The 18,303-nt window shown below is 38.3% G+C and overlaps 1 protein-coding gene across 1 annotated transcript in view; it reads left to right on the forward strand.

The window, feature by feature from the left end:
• The window catches only part of FAT3 (FAT atypical cadherin 3), a 603,882-nt gene that overhangs the window by 265,812 nt on the left and 319,767 nt on the right, over positions 1-18,303 (forward strand). The window contains exon 3 of the mRNA XM_015585981.2: positions 3,093-3,407. Within this exon, the coding sequence (XP_015441467.1) occupies positions 3,093-3,407 (315 nt within the window). The remainder of the gene's footprint in view (positions 1-3,092; positions 3,408-18,303) is intronic.

An 18,303-nucleotide genomic window follows, 5' to 3' on the forward strand; every position in this document is an offset into this window, starting at 1 on the left:
TTTGGTTAATGAGTAAATATAGCCATAGTCATAGTTCATCTTAATGAGAGAGAATTCTAATTTTAAGTAGACATGTCTAATCCTTCATTAAAAAGATAGAGTAAAATTCCACCCATATATTTTAATTTGTATTAGTGGATACCTTTTATCTATCCAAGGACTTCACAAAATCATTTAATGTCTAAAGTCTGTGATATGCCATCTTCTAGTCTGACAGGTACAAGAAAAGAGAATTAAGTGGCTTCCAGGGATTACAAAGCAATTCTGTGACTGCAAATCTGTGTGCATGTGAGTGCACATGAGTGTGTGTGTGCTCGGGCAAGGTACAAACAAAGCAGACACAGCTTCTTTGATGTTGTTCCTTATTGAGGTATGTTATCTTTTTAGTGGCCTTACTTTCCTGTTCTCCAGTCAGGCCAGATATTTTCACATAAGAGTATGTCATGAGCAAGTCACAAAGACCATGAAAGAATGTCACGTGACCAGAGAAGAATAAACATCTAACACAATAGTCTATCCTGAACTTGTCTCAAGGTTGTTTCTTTCTTTGGGATATGGTTATTATTTAGAATGCTTTTGGTATTGCTTTTGATTCACGTTGATTTAATCTATACTCAGCATCCTCTATGTTGTAAGCATTTTGGCAAACTCTTGGCATACATACATTAATTACATGATCATCACAACACTATAATATGGGTAACAAAACTAGGTTTGCTTAGTTTAAACAACCTGTCCACTGTCGAACAAATAGTAAATAATGGAGTCTGAATTTGAAACTAGAGCATCTGAGGCAGACACATCTCAAATGCTGTTCTTCTACAATTAGCCATGAGACCTTGGGCAAATTAGCTACTCACATTTGAGATTTGATGCCCTTATCTATAAGAGAGAATTACAAAATTTACATTATAGGGAAGGTATATTGCACATCTCATAACACATCTTAGATGTTCAGTCAATGCTATTTCACTTGCCTCCAACCCTTTCTGGTTCTAGATTCTTTGACATCTCAGTAGATTGGTCTCGACCAGCTGAGACTGAATTCTCCTGGCTGTTGGCTGTGCAGTTATCCCCTCAGTGCTGATCTCCTCATTCGAAATCTCTCTCCTCAGCAAGAGTGTGAGTCCCTGGAAGACAGAGATCTTCTCTCATTTATCTCTGTTCTTCCAGTATCCAGAACAGGGTCCAGTAGATGCTTATGAATTGAATTGACGGGTGTCATTTAAGAGGTGCTTCCCAGCACCTTTAGAGCATTTTTTTTTCAACCGATGTCCCACACTGCAGATCTTGCCTGCCTACTCTTTGTCTTCATTCCAGAGACTTGATTCCTTCTCACTTGACCATCCTCTTACTTGACAAGCTCCACTTCTCCTGGGTGTCAGCACAACCCCTATCTGTACGGTGTGGCTGGTGGCCGTAACTGCTGCAAGTGTTCCACTTAACTGGCCATGGTTTTGTGATAGACTTGTGCCCTGTACTCATAAATGTTTCCACACCTGGCACGTCTCCTGCTCTCAGAGCCTTCTCTGGACATGAATGTCATGTTGACATTCTACCCTGTCTCAACCCAGTTTATAAGGCTACCTGTTATTCATTCAGTTAATGGATGCATAGCCTCATATTTACAATCACTGTTATTATTTCTTAATTTTCGTAATATCTTGTATATACTCTTCTAATGCCATATTAGCATTTCTGTTCTGAGTTCAAGGTACCACTCAGGAATCTACAGGAACCCATTATGTTTTACATATTTCCATTGAGAACATTTAAGATTATCTTTTGCTGCATGGGATAACACTGCAGGGTTCTTTGGTGGTTAACTTAGGGGCTGAAACCTCAGCTTCAGTTGGGTTACTTCCTTTGAATAGTTTAGCTGTTCTGAGTTTTAGGCAACTGAGTATTTCAGTGAAACTGTTTCTGGACAGATGCCCTCCTCCTCCCAGTTGCTATACTTGGCAGTTTGCTTATGTAGGATCTGTAGGCCAAATCACGTGCCTAATACAGTTGAAAGTCTGACAGGAAGACTGAAGATAGAGGATTAAGGCCAGAACTGGAGAACTGTTCCTTTAATCCTTCCATGAATGTCTTTTAGGGTATAACATGAATTCCATGCCTCCCATGAGTATCCTGACTGCTTTTAGAGTTTTTATAAGCTGAGCCCCAGAGCTTTCCCATCACGGTGGAAATGCTTTTTGTCCTATTCCTGTAGTAAGTTTCTGTAGCTTGGTGATTTGGGCAAGGGCTGTAAAAACGTTGAAGAGTACTGTGTTTTCTCTGGCTTTTCTGGCAGACATCTGATTTCCTGATTGGCACTTGTTTCAACTACGAAATGAGAAAGGTGGGAGCAAACAGATCAGGCGTTTGTCTGCTCCTAATTTAAAATGATTGTCTAAGAGTATCTCTTAAAGTGGCTCAGAGTTTGTTTAGGGCCCTCTGTGGAGTTCTTTAGGAGGCTAGAGCTCATTCAGAAAGTATGTTGGTACGACTTCGTCTCTGATTGTTTAGAATAACTGTAACATTTGATTTTCAGGAAAATAATATGAAGAAGGCTTACATCTTTGCATGTAAAATATTTTTCATCCTAACAGGCAAAAGAATTTTTGAGAGTCCTTTTTCATTTTCGTGAATGAACACATAAAATAATTTACTCTAGGAGAGCTTTTTGTTGCATAGGAAATCAATTCAACATCAGGAAATCAGTTCAATATCAGGAGATATTGACCTGATATTTCTTTAATTTCCTGTGCAACATGGGACGTGTTTTGATCTCTGCCCCACTCTCTTCCTATTGCTTCCTATTTCCTCTTCTGTGTTGTATATGCATGTGTTGGGATATGTCTATCCCCCAAATTCAAATAAAGTATTTGTGAACGTAATTATACTTCTCAAATGGTAGCTCTATTTACTATGGTTTTGTGGAAAATACTTATCTTATGTAAAGAGAAATATCTTAATGTAATCTCGTATTATGGATTTATTAATTCATATGCCAAGATTACTTAGCACAGCCCTCCTGAATTTGGGATGATTTAGTTAATGTCTTCCAGTTTTGCGGTAGCAGTCATGCTCTCTCTGTTTTCTCTTAGGAGTCATCTCCACTGCAGATATTCTTGATCGAGAGACAACGGGGTCATATTGGCTGACAGTATATGCCACAGATCGGGGTGTTGTTCCACTCTATTCCACTATTGAGGTCTATATTGAAATCGAAGATGTGAATGACAATGCCCCGCTGACCTCGGAACCCATTTATTATCCTGCCGTCATGGAAAACTCTCCAAAGGATGTATCTGTCATTCAGATCCAGGCTGAGGATCCAGACTCTAGTTCCAATGAAAAACTGACATACAGGATTACAAGTGGGAATCCTCAGAATTTTTTTGCCATCAATATCAAAACAGGTAAGGAGATGCTCATGTGACTTTTTACAATTGGTAGTCCAGCTTTTGAATCCATCAGCCTGACATTTGCTTATTTATGTTATTTTATTTATCCTCTTATTTATTTTATTGTGTGGAGGATAGCATCCTCCTTTCTGGGGGTAGTTTCTGAGAAGGTGAGCAGTCTACTTGTCTGGTTGGTATGTTTTAATTTCAGCTGATACCATGGTGAAGTGATCTAATAAAAGTCAGAGGCTTTCATAGAAAATCTTAGATTTGCTTTACTCATAATAATAAAAAGTGGCTCCCAGGCTACTCAGAGGGCCAACCGCTGCCTTTCTGTTTCTTTGGAGAGAGTAACCTGGCCTGTGCTGGGTTCTGTGGGTCAGCTGGCTTCGCGACACTCCTCCTTCCTGGGACTTTTCCCTTGCTTAATCTTAGTCCAGCCTGCAGTAAATGATCTCCTTAAAGCCTTAACTTTAAGCCCCAGATTTTTCTGATTCCTGTACTTACTCATCAATGAAGTATCAATGTTTAGAACTTTCAGTGTCTCAATCTTTACCTAAAGTATACAAATTATAATTTTCTAGTCTCTTGCTCAAAATATTCCTAGACATTGTAATGAAAACAACATAATTTGTTGAATAAGAATCGGAAAGGGCAGATGTGGAATTTGACTGAATGCATTCTGAGAAAGTATATACACTGGAAAAAAATGCTTTGTAGAGTAAATCTCAGTTCATTTCTTGTGATTCAATCACATTTCTTGTGATTTGCCTCTTTTAGACCTTAAGCAGTGAAAGTTATAATGGGTAGAGTTTTAATCAATTGAAATTTGAAGAATGCAAAAAAGATACTATTGCTATTTCATCCTAGGCAAGTGAATTGATACTGGTAAAAAATTAGGGTAGGTTAATACACATTTTTAAATTTTATTAGTTTCAAGTATACAGTACATAGCTTATAAAACGATTGCCCTAATTGCTCTTCCTCTCCTCTGGCTCTCTACCTAGTCATTATATTAATGCTAACCTTATTCCCTACGCCGTGTTCTCCATCCCTGCGACCATCTATCAACTACTAATTTGTACTTCTTTAACCCTTCACTCAGTTTTCCCAGTCCCCGCAACTCCCCTCCCCTCTGGCCATCACCAGATTGTCCTCTGTATTTATGAGTCTGTTTTTGATTAGTTTGTTCTTTTTGTTCTTTAGAGCCCACATATAAGTGAAATCATATGGTATTTATCTTCCTCTGTCTGACTTATTTTACTCAGCATAATAACCGCTAGGTCCATCCATGTAGTTGCAGATGGTAGGATTTCTTTTTTTTAATGGCCAAGTAATATTCCGTTGATATGAACCATAACTTTTTAATCCATTCATCCATTGATGGGCATTTAGGTTACTCCCATATTTTGGCTATTGTAAATTGTGCTGCCATGAACATAGGGATGCATAGATCTTTACGTATTATTGTTTAGGGTAGGTTAATATTTGTTGGTGTAGACGCACTCAGGTTTCTGAACAAACTGCTGATTGAGCTGATAGTTATTTCTCCTGCCCATTTTGTTAAAATAGAAACATACAGTTGATCCCCAAGCATTTTATAAATGTCAGTTCCCATTAACATAGTTTGAAGAGAATGACAAGGTTTTTCAAAACTACTGATTTTCCCTCATTATGAGTGGGTCAGTCATTTTGTTAAGCAGAGTTGAGTATTCTAACAGTGTTAAATCAGGATTTGACTTGCCTTTTGTTAATGACAAAGAGTGGTCATCAGCTATCAGTGTCTGATTGAACTTAAAGGAGAAGTCTCAGAGGTTTAGAGAATTCCCGAACCTTTCAGAGTCCTTTCAGAACCAGAGTAAGTAGGGAAAACTGGTCATGCACATGAAGAATACCTGAGCTGTGCTGGGAAATCCCTCTTGATTCACTTTTTTACTATAACAAAGAGCTCCATGTAATGTGATGACAGAAATAAATTCAGATACTTTAGGAAGTTAAGAGAGAGAGTGATGACAAAAAAAGTTGCAGTAAAGAAGTTGAGGGTACAAACGTCTTTACATTTCACAGCCCCTGTGGAATCTGAGATATCCCAAGTCAGATTCTGCATCTTCCATCTTGATTCCACTGCCACTTGAATCATTAATGATGAGCCCAGCACACTATGATAAATTAAAAGACACTGCTCTCTTCTACTTAAAAGACACTGTTCTCTTCCACTTACAACTGAAAATAAAGAAAGAATAAATGTCACAGGGAAGAATTTAGGTTGGATGTGAAGAACATGGACTGTACGTCATATGTAGTGAAGAACATTTAGACTCATGTAACTAAAGCTATCTTTTATATAGCTTTTAAAAATTTGCACATTAACGTTCAGAAAGTATTTATTATAATTTGGTCTATCTTTTCTAATAAGCACCTTAATCATTTTCGTAATTCCTCAGTTCTTGCCATAGATTTTAAAACACCATTTGTGCCAAGAATGACATTTAATATTAACTTTTTAAATTGCCTAAAATAAATAAAGCGTACTCTGTAATCCTCAGGCACATGATAAGAAAACACTGGATTTTGTTTATCCATTTACTCACTCACCAAGCATATAGTGTGCCTAATAGTTTTCAAGCAAGATTTAATAAATAGAGTTATAAACTTAAGGTACGATCCAAGTTTTTCAGGAACCCACGGTACATGAAATTGAAAGAATTTACAAATGTTTATGTCATGATGAAAGAGTGCAATAATTGATTATGGTAAAGGAGTTTCACTCAATATGGGGTTGGCGAGAGTGAGTCAGGAGTGCTTCATGGAGGAAGTAACATTAGAGATTTTAAATCCTGAGTTTCAAATCCTTGCTTTGCACTTCTTAACTGGGTAACAGGAAAACATAGACTACATCAAACAGTCCTGGCCTCATCAGCTTCATTAACTTGGGCAAGTTATTGAACCTCTTCAAACTTCAGTTTTCAATGAGAAGGGATTGTTACAAGGAATATAGGAGTCCTCATGTGAAATGCTTTGCACAGGGCCTGGCACATTGAAGCTCTGTAACACAAATAACCCACCCTGACTGCTTTAACTCTGATTACAGGCATGTCATTTAATCTCCTTGGGCCTCAGATTCTTATCTGGAAAATGAGAATGACCTTACTTACTTCATAGGGTTTGCTCATGAAAATTGCATGCCATGATATGTTTGAAGGCTGTTGGTAAACTACAAAGCTCCATAAAAATCATATTATTGTGTCTATTTCTGTTGAGATTTGCAGAACCACAAGCCTGGTAAAATTTTTGTTAAGCTTGTTGCTGTAAGTATGATGCCTATGGAGCAACCTTTAGCCAGCTCAACAAACTCTCTAAAGAGACACTTTAATTTTTGGCATTACTTCCTGTCTCTCTAAAGTCATTTGCCTGAAATAGTTATGCTAATGTAACATTTTTCAGTAATGAAGCTGGAGATGTACCTACTCAGAATATTTAGGAAGGATTTGTGATTTAGATTTTTTTCAACTAAAAATTGGATATGAGTTCTGTGAAACTGACCTTTCATTCCTTTCTCTGCGGTAGAGCTGAAATTTATAGAGGGTTTTTGTTGTTGTTGTTTTGGCAATGTGCTACATAATAAATAAAGATTAAAATGATTAATGCAAAGTCAAATAACATCAATACTTATGATCCTCAGCTTGCAGCAGATAACAGATGTCCTAGATCCAGAAAGGCAGAGAGATTTCTCCGTTGAACACTCTGTTCTCTACCCAAAGAACTGTTCTTTTTTTTTTTTTTATACCAGACTTAAAATCACGTGGAATCAGTAGTCTGTGGACCTTCTTCAGTAATTCCTGTGGCTTAAGAAGAAAAACAAAAGCTGTAATGCTGTGAGGTCCTTTCTGTCCTGTACAGAGAAACCTTGATTAATACCAGGCTGAGCAGTTGAATTCAATCAAATGCAGCCTCCCTGCATATGCAAGTCTTAGCTAGTCAGTTACTAGAGTCCTACCCATGTGTTCTGAGCAGAAGATATCCAACAGGCTGGTGTTCACTTGTCTCTTTGGGTAATCAGGGACTCAAATGCTTCCTTCCAGCGTTTGTAACAAAATCCAAGCTGGTCACTGGTCATCCGGGCTGAATCAGGGAACAAGTGTAGGAAGTTCCTTTAGGGTTTTGGAATGTTTATTTTAGTCATGTGTACAGTGTGGAATCCACTTAGCACGGTGCTAGTGCGCCGGCATTTAGTAGAGTACTCAATGAATGTTTGTTGTTGCTGCTGTTGTTATCAGTCATCCTGTGTTCCTCACTGGAATAAAGTTTGCGTAAGTTGCAAGTATACAACTCCACTGTCTTTTGAGGAAGGCATACTTGAAAGACAGTAATGTCTTTTCTTTCTAATTGGTATATAACACCGGAGCCTTGCATGCAGTTTTATAAAACGTGCATCGCTCTGTACTGCTGCTGTTCTAAACCCCAGGTGTTGGCTGGATGGGTGATATAACAGAAGTATAAGATAGTTTCCGCACTCAGGGAATTTAATCTCATGGGAAAAAATAGGAATCGCGCATATGATGTACTTGAGCAAGAATGTAAGGCAGTTTATAAAAAATAAATATCCAAACTCTGCATGTAAGCTCTGAACTGGGTAACATGGGGTAGAGGTCATTGCCAGCTGGAATTAAGGGGGCTGAGGCAAGGACTTCACAGACCTGAAGTGGGCTCTGCAGAGAGAAAAGCCAGAAAACTACCCATCCATTGCAGCTGGAGCTAGTTCGAGAGGCATTTTATCATTAGAAAAGGAATTTTAAAAGACTCATTAATGTCTGGAGTATTGTAAGATATCAGAAGTAGCAAATATACCCATTTCTTGTTTTTTGGTTTGATGCTGTCTTCCCTTATATATTTTATAATATATTAAAATATGTATTTTTATATCTTCTTTCTGAGAGACCTACTTGATATAAGGGGAAAACATACATAACAGAGATCCCTTTATTCTTTCAGTTGCCTCTGTTAAACATAAATGCAGGATTACCGTATGCTAGATTGAAAACCTGTGTCTATGAAAGCAGTCCTTCCTTACTCCAGATTTTCTGATGGTTGGTTACCCAGGGCTCGGGCTTTCTAAATTCCTTCAGTTGTGATGTCTCCTTTTGTCTCATGCTCTGGTCACTAGCATCTTCACCTGTATTTGAATGGAGATGAAGCTCAGCTTTCTTTTACTTTCTGTGAGCATCTTAGGGTAAACCTGACCAAGGTGTACTTTATGTGTAGGTAGACTAGCTGCCCTCCCCATTGGGTGAGTTGAGAGAAAGAGATCCTCACCCACGGTGTGTCTGCTGCAGGAATACCTCAAATTCTACCCTTAATTATTGATTCCTTCGGGTTTTGATCTTTTTGCTTGTTAAAACTGGAGAGTAGCTTATGAAATTATTGGCTATCCTTATTTTTAAATCAACTCTAAAGAACATCAGCTTGCCTTTTGGTATATGGTATAAGACATAGTGGGTAAGTGTTAACAAAACAGGTAACGGAGAGAGAAATCTAGATCATACTTCAGTATGAGAATAATCACTGAGCAAGCTTGTTAGACTACAGATACCTGGGGTAAAACCCAATGATTTGCATTTCTAACAAGTTCCCAGATGATGCTGAGGTTGCTCCCCTAACACCTGGTTAGTAAGGCTCTAGACTTTAGCATCCAAAGAGAAACAAAGGAGGGAGGTCACATGGTGCTAAGAGATGCTACTGAGGACAAGGTAGTCAGCTTTAAAATTTATCAGCTCTTGTCTGATAGTTCTGGAATTTTGAGATTTGACTGTGAATTCAGTGTGTTCTCTCTATCCTACCCCCCAATTAACTCTCATGTTTTTGCTTATATTTCCTGTTTTATGAAGTAGAGAAAAATGAAAATCCTGTCTCTTTAATTTTCCATAAGCAAAAATGTCAGATTCCTAAGACTTGTGGTTAAGAAAAAAAAAAATGGTGTTACATAATATTTGGATACACTCATATTATTTCCAAATATATAGAATTAAGCAGAATTTGTTACTAAAATAGAATTCAGACCTACTTTAATGAATAAACAAACACTTGATATTAGTATATCATTATAACACAATGTTAGCTCATAAAACAGTGATGCTCAAATAATTTGGCCTCTTAAGTAAGCTAAGCCTTAGGTTTATGCACAGCCCTGTTTGGTCGTAATCTGCTTAGAAAATCACCTTTTCCTGGAAAACAGAAGGATACCTTACTTCATGTATAAAATCAGAGATTAAAAGAAAACACACAAGGTGAAGGACAAGGGTACAAATGTTGGTGCTTTTTCTTCAGAGTGAACATCATAGAAACCTCTTGTTACCGTGTCTTATTCCTTATTCCTTCCTAATAGAAACCTAAATTCTCCTGAATGGGTAGAAATGGCTGCTGGTTGATGAGTTGATATTCATAACTACAGGTGCAAAGCAGATAATGTGGTGAATGAGTATGTATGAAACTGTAAATCACCCTTGCTCCTTCTCTCAGCCATGAAAGGAGGCCTTGTCCTATAGAACATTAAATTGTGTTCATTTAATCCAACAAGTCCCCTAGAACAAATCGGGCTCATACAGATTTATCACAGGGGGTTATTTAAATTCAGCAGTGACCTTTGCATCCCTGTGCATGTGCTCCAAATGAATAAGGACAAAGGGAACTTTTCTGCACTGTTTTTATGTCCCTGGGGGAGGCTGTGTGTTTCACCATTTGATCAACTCTCAGCTGTGGGCTGGGGGGATGGGAGATGGGGGGTTTCAAGGGTGTAGAAGGCTTGGTTAGGGCAGCTACCAGAAGGGGGAAGATGCTCTCTCCTGGTGTGGACTCTGGCTCTGCCTTTCTGTGGCTTGATTTCATTTTAATGCTGGTTGTGAATTCAAGTACCAATTTCAGAGTTTCTCAGTCTCAATATTGTTAACAGTTTGGATTGGAAAAGTCTTTGTCGTAGGGGACTGTCCTATGCATTATAAGATGTTTAGCAGCATCTCTGGCCACTACTAGATGCCTGTAGCACCCCTCCCCCTAGTTATGACAGCCAAAATTTCTCCAGACATTGTCAAATGTCCCCTGGCAGTAAAATTGTCCCCATTGAGAACCATTGAACTAATGTGGAATAGTTTGTAGGACTCCAAACGTATGCCCCTAAGCAAAGCTTTTGGTACAGAATGAATTACTGGTCTTGGAGGTGTGATGGTATTGTTAACTAGAAAACAGTGTGTGTATGCATATATCTATATCTATATATGCATACATATATCACTAATAATAAAATGACATAAAATAAAAAAAGAGAAGACATTCAAAACCACCTAGCACTTCCCTCTGACTTCGGTTTCCTTATATTTTGAAGGCCCTATGAATACTTGAAATAAAATCTCCAAAAAAAAAAAAAAAAAAAAGGTAAGAAAGAACAAAACAATAACAAAACTTCAAACAGAATGAATGTGGATGAAGTTATCATTTTCTCAACTCTCAGTATTTGGAGAGGATTTGGCTGGTAACAAAGTTCTCATCAGAGTCAGTTCTGAATAGCATTCTCAGAAAACAGCATGAAGAGATTATTTTCAGGGTTCCAGGGTTTATTTCCTTGAAATGCTTAAGCAGCTCTAAATCCTGTTTCTGCTTAATGTCAGCCTTCTGATGGATAAATATGTGGATTGTTTCTTCCCTGGAATAAAGATGATGAAAAAGAAAAAAAATTATTTTTAGCTCCGTTGGAGATTGTGCAGCCGTGTATCTTGATCAGAGCTCTCTGAGCTCTGCGGCTCGCCTCCTAGGTATGCAGTGCTCACTCACCAGCACCAGGAACTGGTAGATTCACGGGGACTTAGACCAGTGTCCCAGAGCACTGTCTTTGGGTACATCATAGGACCGGAATTAGCTACGTGGAAACCCATGCCACCATCAGGAATAGGAAGGAAACCTTTCCCCAAATTAAATCACGTTTTGAGGGACCTGGATGCTAGTTAGGCAATATCCTGTGTTTTATGCCATTTATGAGATTCAGACCTTCGAGTTAATATGACTATTTATTGGCAAAAGGATTTTCAGGAGCTGATTTCATGAGACTGAATTACAGGCAGGGATAGGGAACTTTGGTAAAAGGCAGAGAGGACTGAGCAGGCACCAGCTGGAAGAGAAGAGAAAGGATGCTGCCTCTTGGCTAAGAACCTACCCTCGGCTTGTAAGCAGCTCAGAGGCGCCTCCTAGAGGAGCAGGGTGTTGGTTATTCTGTGGGGCTAGTGTTGCTTGTCTTCTGTGCTGTTTATATGTCCTGCTAACCCACCTGGAGTGGTAGGAGGAGGGGCAGTCTTCCTAGGTATCCAGCCTGCCCCTGGAGCTCTGCTGCTGGCATAGCTGCTGCGGGAAATCACTGAGACTTATTTGGGAGGTGATAGAGTCATGTAAATAAAGCAGATGATGGAGTGTGTGTGTGTGTGTGTGTGTGTGTGTGTGTAGAAAGATTAATTGATTAGGGTTATAAATTTCTCTTTTATTTTTTCTATCTGGCCATTAATTCCACAGCAGTAATTTACTGCATTGGTTTATTACTTTCTTCTGTTCTGAGAGAAACAGTGAATTTTAATTGAAACCACTGTCTGCCTCTCTTCATTCTTCCAGGTCATTGTTAAGGAGATGCTCCCTGAGTGTGTGCCCTCTCCCTCCCAGGGATGATGGAAAGATGGGAAGAGAAACCTTAACTCAGAGCATAGGTCTGCTCTATGCCTTGAGCCAGGCTGGTGTTTTTATGTATTAGCTCAGTTAGCACACACCACAGTCTTGGGAAGAAACTGGGGCTTTGGGTCCCTAGGTGACTGGCCCAAGGTCACCCAGCTAGTCAATGCAGAACTAGGGTTGGTCTGATTAATGGTCCATAATGCTAAAGAAAAATGCTATCGCATTTGAAAAATGTGAACAAACTCAGTAAACCCATTAATGATCCTAGAACTTTGGAGCTCAGGGAAATCTTTCAGATGTTTATATGCACACTCTTTTTTACAGGGGTATTATGAGTTCAGTTGTACCCCCCAAAAGATGTCTGAATTCCCAATCCCCTGTACCCCTGAACATGACCTTACTTGGAAATGGGATCTTTGCAGATATAATCAAGTTTAAATGAGGTCATTTTGGATTTGAGCAAACACTAATCCAGCGACTAGTGTCCTTATTAGAAGAGGGAAATTTGGACATGGATACAGAGACACAGAGGGAAGTCGGCCATGTGAAGACAGAGGCGGAGACTGAAGTTATGCTGCCACAAACCAAGGAATGCCAAGGGTTGTCAGCAACCACGAGAAACTAGGGAAGGATAAGGAAGGATTTTTCTCTAGAGCCCTCAGAGAAAATGTGGCCCTGCCAACACCCTGATTTCCAACCTCTGTCCTCTAGAACTATATAGAATACATTTCCATTGTTTTAAGCCACCCAGTTTGTGGTACTTTATTGCAGTAGCACACGGAAACTCATACAACAATATCAGGGTACATGTGGCAAGGTTGAGATCTCTTAAGGGAGTAAAGCTAGTTGGTAGAACCAAGGGCCACTTGACGCCTAGTATGGTATTGTTTACTAGACCAAATGTTAAGAATTTCATCAGTTTTTACAGCAATCAAACCTGTTTTTAGTTAGTTTTTTGTTTGTTTTGCAGTACTTTCGACCTAATTGAGTTTAATTATTTGGATAGTTCTAAGAGTGATAGGGGTTTTGAAGAGAAACTTGTGTGGCATCGAATTACTATAATTATTTCTGGACTTAGGAAAGATCATCTGTGGACGGTCCTCTCATGTTGCACAGGGCTGACTGGGAGTGTTTTTATGTAAGGCACAAGTCCACGTGGAAGTTACTATTGACTGGCATTTGGAGTGCTTCATAAATTGGACCTCATCAGAGTCTCATTTATTTTGTCACTTCTCGGCCACATTTCTGTCAAAGTACTGGAAGTTACTACCTGAAAAGTTACCACAGGATGAAGTGTAGTTTCACCTTTGACTCTGAGAACCTGAAGCCCAGTTTTAATATTGTTACCACTTTATATTTGGTCTTGTCATTTTCTGTCCTGTTTGAATGACTTTGTTTCTTTGATATTTGTATAAAAATGTACAGGTGTTTTAAAAATCTATAAGTTTCATTCACATTGAGGTAGATTATTGTAGGAAAACATGTAGAAATTTTCACAATAAAATTACAAAGCCAACATGTGAATTATAGATAGCATTCTCATTATAACAAAACGACAAATGTTTGTTTAGCATCTTGCCACAAATAGTCATAGTTAGGTTTCATCATAACACTAGGAGGGAGAAAAGCCTCATGGAATAGTATTCAAGAGCTTGGATGCTAGTATCAGATGTCTTTGCATTTGAATCTGAATTCTATGACTTCTTAGCTGTGTGATGTTAGGCACTTTCCTTAACCTCTCTGATCTTCAGTTTCATCCTCCGTGGAAATGAGGAAAAGTATAGCAACTAATGAATTGGCTTGCTCCCCAAATTAAATGAGTTAGTATATGTAAAGTACTTCGAAAAGTACTTAGCATGTAAAATGATATTGTTTTCACATGTATAGTTTGTTTTAGCTAATTTGGCATCCATATTATATGATTTAGTCCTTAGATAGTTGGTGTTTTCAACCTACAAATAAATTTAACACTTTACCTATAGGTTCGTTAAGTCTCATCTAATAAGATAAGTCCATACGCCATGTTGACTTCCATATACATGATCATCTAGACTTTCATAGAACTAGAGTGCCCTCCCTCAGGCTCCCGGAAACCTCTCTCTCTATTTTAGATATATCTGTTTCTCAGGAATAAAATAGTAAGATGCCATGGAAAGAGTACTACTAGTAGTAATTGGGTTATCCAGATTTTAATCCAGTCCTTGCCACTGACTACTTTTATAACAGTGGACATGTTTACCTCATTTCTGTAGACCTCAGGATCCTCACCTGTGAATCAGTGAGTTAGCACCAGAATCAGAAACATCAGTACCCAATGTGTGCTGCCACTCTGTTTCCTGCTCCCACAGCAGACATTATTAATCACTTACAACAGCCTTTCATATTGTGCCCACACTTGGCATCCAGTTCACCCTAACACTGATGGGAGCTGGTATGAGAAGTTATATTTATTTGTCATTAAAGTAAAAATGACAGGGTGTAGTGAAAAGGAGCACCAGGCTTGAAATCTCATGGAGAAGATACCTTGTTGTAAATAACTTTGGAGATATTTGCCCAGCCCATGACTTCGCCCTTTTCTCCTAGTCTCCCCGATCCTTCCCTCCTTTCCCCAGCCAGTTAAATGGGGGTAGACACTAGGACTGAGATTCTCTCCTGTAAGGGTTTGTTAGTGGGATTCAGAGATAATCTCTGACTGTGGTGACATTGAGAAGTTGTAAACCTGAGAACTGTAGGTGAATATTTGTGTTTCTCCCAAATTCATGTGGGAAACCTAATCCCCAATGCGATGGCATTTGAAGGTGGGGCCTGTGAAGTAATTCCATCACTAGGGCAGAGCCCTCATGAATAAGATTAATACCCTTGTGAAAGAGACCCCAGAGAGACCCCTCCCCACTTCCGCCATGTGAGAACACACCTACAAGACAGTAATCTGTCTTTTAGGTTAGGAAGTGGGCCTTCACCAGATGCCAAATCTGCCAGCACCTTGACCCTTCCAGTTTGACGAACTATGAGAAAGAAATTTCTATTGTTTATAAGGCACCAAGTGTACAGTATTTTGTTCTAGCTGCCCAAACAGTCTAAGACAGTGGTTGTGTGCATGAAGCAGCTGGGAGACAGGCAGACAAGCTCTGATAGTCTTGATCCTACTTTCCAATGGCTGGTCCAGGCATTAGTAAAACTCAGCTGTACTCTTTACCCTTAGAGTTTGGAATGTACCCTGTACGAATAATATATAATTTTGCCAAAGTTTAAAATGGGTTTCTCTTTATGTAAGGACCACAACAGAATGTTACTGTGGAGACCAAGTCAGGAATGAGGCTCAAGAAAGAAAAAATGTTGGTTGCTGCACAAATGTTAAAGACCAGAAGAAGCCTTTAGATTTGGTAATTAGGGGAGAGATCGGTGAAAGGTATTCGTTTTTATAAGTCACGTTATTGCTGGCATTTTTCATCTACGTTGGCTTGAATGTTGACCACCACTTTTTATCTTTCATTTTTGAAATTCTATGGGTCATGACCTAAATAAAATATTTGTGGTCTTTAGCATGTGCTTGGATTAAGCCCTCTTTTTATCTATCGTTCTTAGATGGAAATTTACTGGTTTAAATTTTATCTGTAGTGTTCCATAGGAACATTTGTCAAAAATTCTGCTAAAAGTGAGTTATCCTATTTTAGACAACTCTACTTATCCTTAAGCTGTTGAACAAGATGTGCATGATAACCACCTGTCTTCTAGGAATTTCACTCTGTGAAATTCACCCAGTGAATTCACCCACTCAATTCATCCACGAGAAGCATGAATTCCTCCTCAACTGGAGCTCTGTCTCATTCACATAGCAGCCATATGGCAGTGCACAATTTTTGACTTCGTATGGCTCAGGTTCCCCATCTGCAAAATGGGAATACTAAATGAGTTGCTGGAAGGATAAAAGTGCTAATGTATTTTATAAAATACTTAGCTTTGTACATGCAAAGCACTCAATTAACTTTAACTATTATACTGTATTTTTAAACGTTTTCAAAGTTTTTGCCTTTCAGCATAATATGCTTATAAAGAATTTTTTCTTAAAAATTGATGAAGAATCAGTCTGTTTAAATGCATCCAAGATCTCAGAGGTACACCACATGTTCATGTTTTATTGGTGTCTACTGTACACATATACTGTGCTAAGCATAGAGGATCTAAGGATGGTAAAATGAGAACTCTACACGTTAAGATCTCATGGGCCAGAATTATTTCACCATCAACTGTCATTGATTGCTGCTGTCACACAGCTTTGAAATGAAAAGATTAAGTAAATAATATTAAGGATTTTTATAGGACTTTTTCTGACAATAATAAATGGTTATAATATATATTGGTTGTTTTAGGAAGGAAAACATCTGAGAATACGAGTAGGAGATGTAAAATAAATCCATCACATTAGAAACAGACTCTTACAGGCAGAAAATGCTAAGCCTTCACCAGTGCATCCTTTTTAAATATGTTGTCGTTGCAAGTACTTCAGTTAAGCAAGACAAATTCAATTTTACCACCTACCACTTAATTTCTCTTCTCTGTAAAATTTCCTATTTTATAAAGACATACTTCATCTTGGCTACATACATACCAAATCGTTCATTTTTTACTTAGTTAAATTGTTTTCTATCATAATGAGAAATGCTTTCCTCTGAAGAAATGATGTTCATGCACAGGAAATAGGGATATTTATTAAAATAGTTATTATGAAATTAAATGTAGACATATTTCTATAATTTTAGTATTCAGTGCCCAGTGAAATGACTTTCAGTGTAAAACAGACTTTGATAATCAGCCTCCAAAGTCTCCCTTTTATATCTGATCATATATACTTGATGGATTTGTATTTACTTGCCTGTGTGTAGAAATATTAGAGGTGTTTTTAGTAGATCTCTGTGAATGCTTTGCTGACTCATAATGACTAGTAAATGACGTAAATTATTTTGTGCTTTCATTCTTCTCTGATTTCATAAGACTTTATGGATTTGGATTCTGTGCATAGGTTGGGAAAGTATCCAAAGAAATAAGAAATTTCTTGAACCTAAAAGAACAAACAGGCTGTTTATAGGACAAAGCACTTTACAATAAAGGAAACACCTGCATTTTAGGGTGAACCCTGAGCTTGTTACTGAAGTTGCATGTTCAAATTTTAGTTATATCTAGTATCTCCAGAGATGGAGGAATTATACATAAGTGGTTTTCTGAGATAACTAACGTTTAACTCATTAAGGACCAAAACAAACAAACAAACAAAAATTTATATTTCTGGACTACTTTCCAAAGTATATTAAATGCGTCTTTTCATTTCCAAGCTTATAAGCTAACCAGAATGATACAAGCAGATCTTACTTCATGGACTTATGCACTCATATGGGACTCCATCTCAGAAGGACCACATGCTTGTTTTAATGCTCTTCTATCATTGTCTGGAAATTCTTAATAATTTTTGAACAATATTGGCATTTTCATTTTGAACTGGGATTTGCACATTATGTAGCCCTTCATGGATTCCTTTTGAACTGGTAATTATTGTTTGGGGCTATCACATGCAGCCCTATTTGGGTTTCCTCACTTCAGCTCAGCTTGCCAGCACTCACTTCTGTTATCAGTATGCCTCTCTTTTCCAGGGCTCTGCCTTCTAATTTGCTGCTTCTCATCTGCTGAGACATCATATAAGTAAAGTATTAGAATAGTAAGTAGGCTGAGAATCACTAGTCTCTGAAGGGTGACCTTGAAGACTCTTCCCATAGAGCAAAAGTGCCACAGTGTCAGTAGCTGAGCTTTGTGGCATGTATTCAGTGATCATAGGCTGTTTTTGCTCCTTTCCTGTACTGATTGCATTGGTGAAGAGACTGTCTTTGTATAAACACCAGGTGGGACTATGCAATTCTGGCCCATTTCCATTAAAGGAAAATTTTTGTAAACAATCTATTTATAAATCCTAATTATTTTTCAAAATTAATCACGGATGATAAGAAGTTAAGTGAGGTTTCTTTTTGAGACCCTTTACATAAACTATGAGGATTTCACGGTTGATCACGAGACCTTTCTGGATTCCAGTAATTCTTGTCCTGTCACTTCAAATTGTCCATGTGCCTTCAAAGCAGTGTTCTTGCTTGGCGTCCTCTTGTTCTAAAGTAAACCATGGCATACCTTTATTGACATTAGGTCACAGTTGCTAGATTTTCCC

Source organism: Pteropus alecto, unplaced genomic scaffold (assembly GCF_000325575.1).
Source record: "Pteropus alecto unplaced genomic scaffold, ASM32557v1 scaffold12, whole genome shotgun sequence".
Classification (NCBI taxonomy): domain Eukaryota; kingdom Metazoa; phylum Chordata; class Mammalia; order Chiroptera; family Pteropodidae; genus Pteropus; species Pteropus alecto.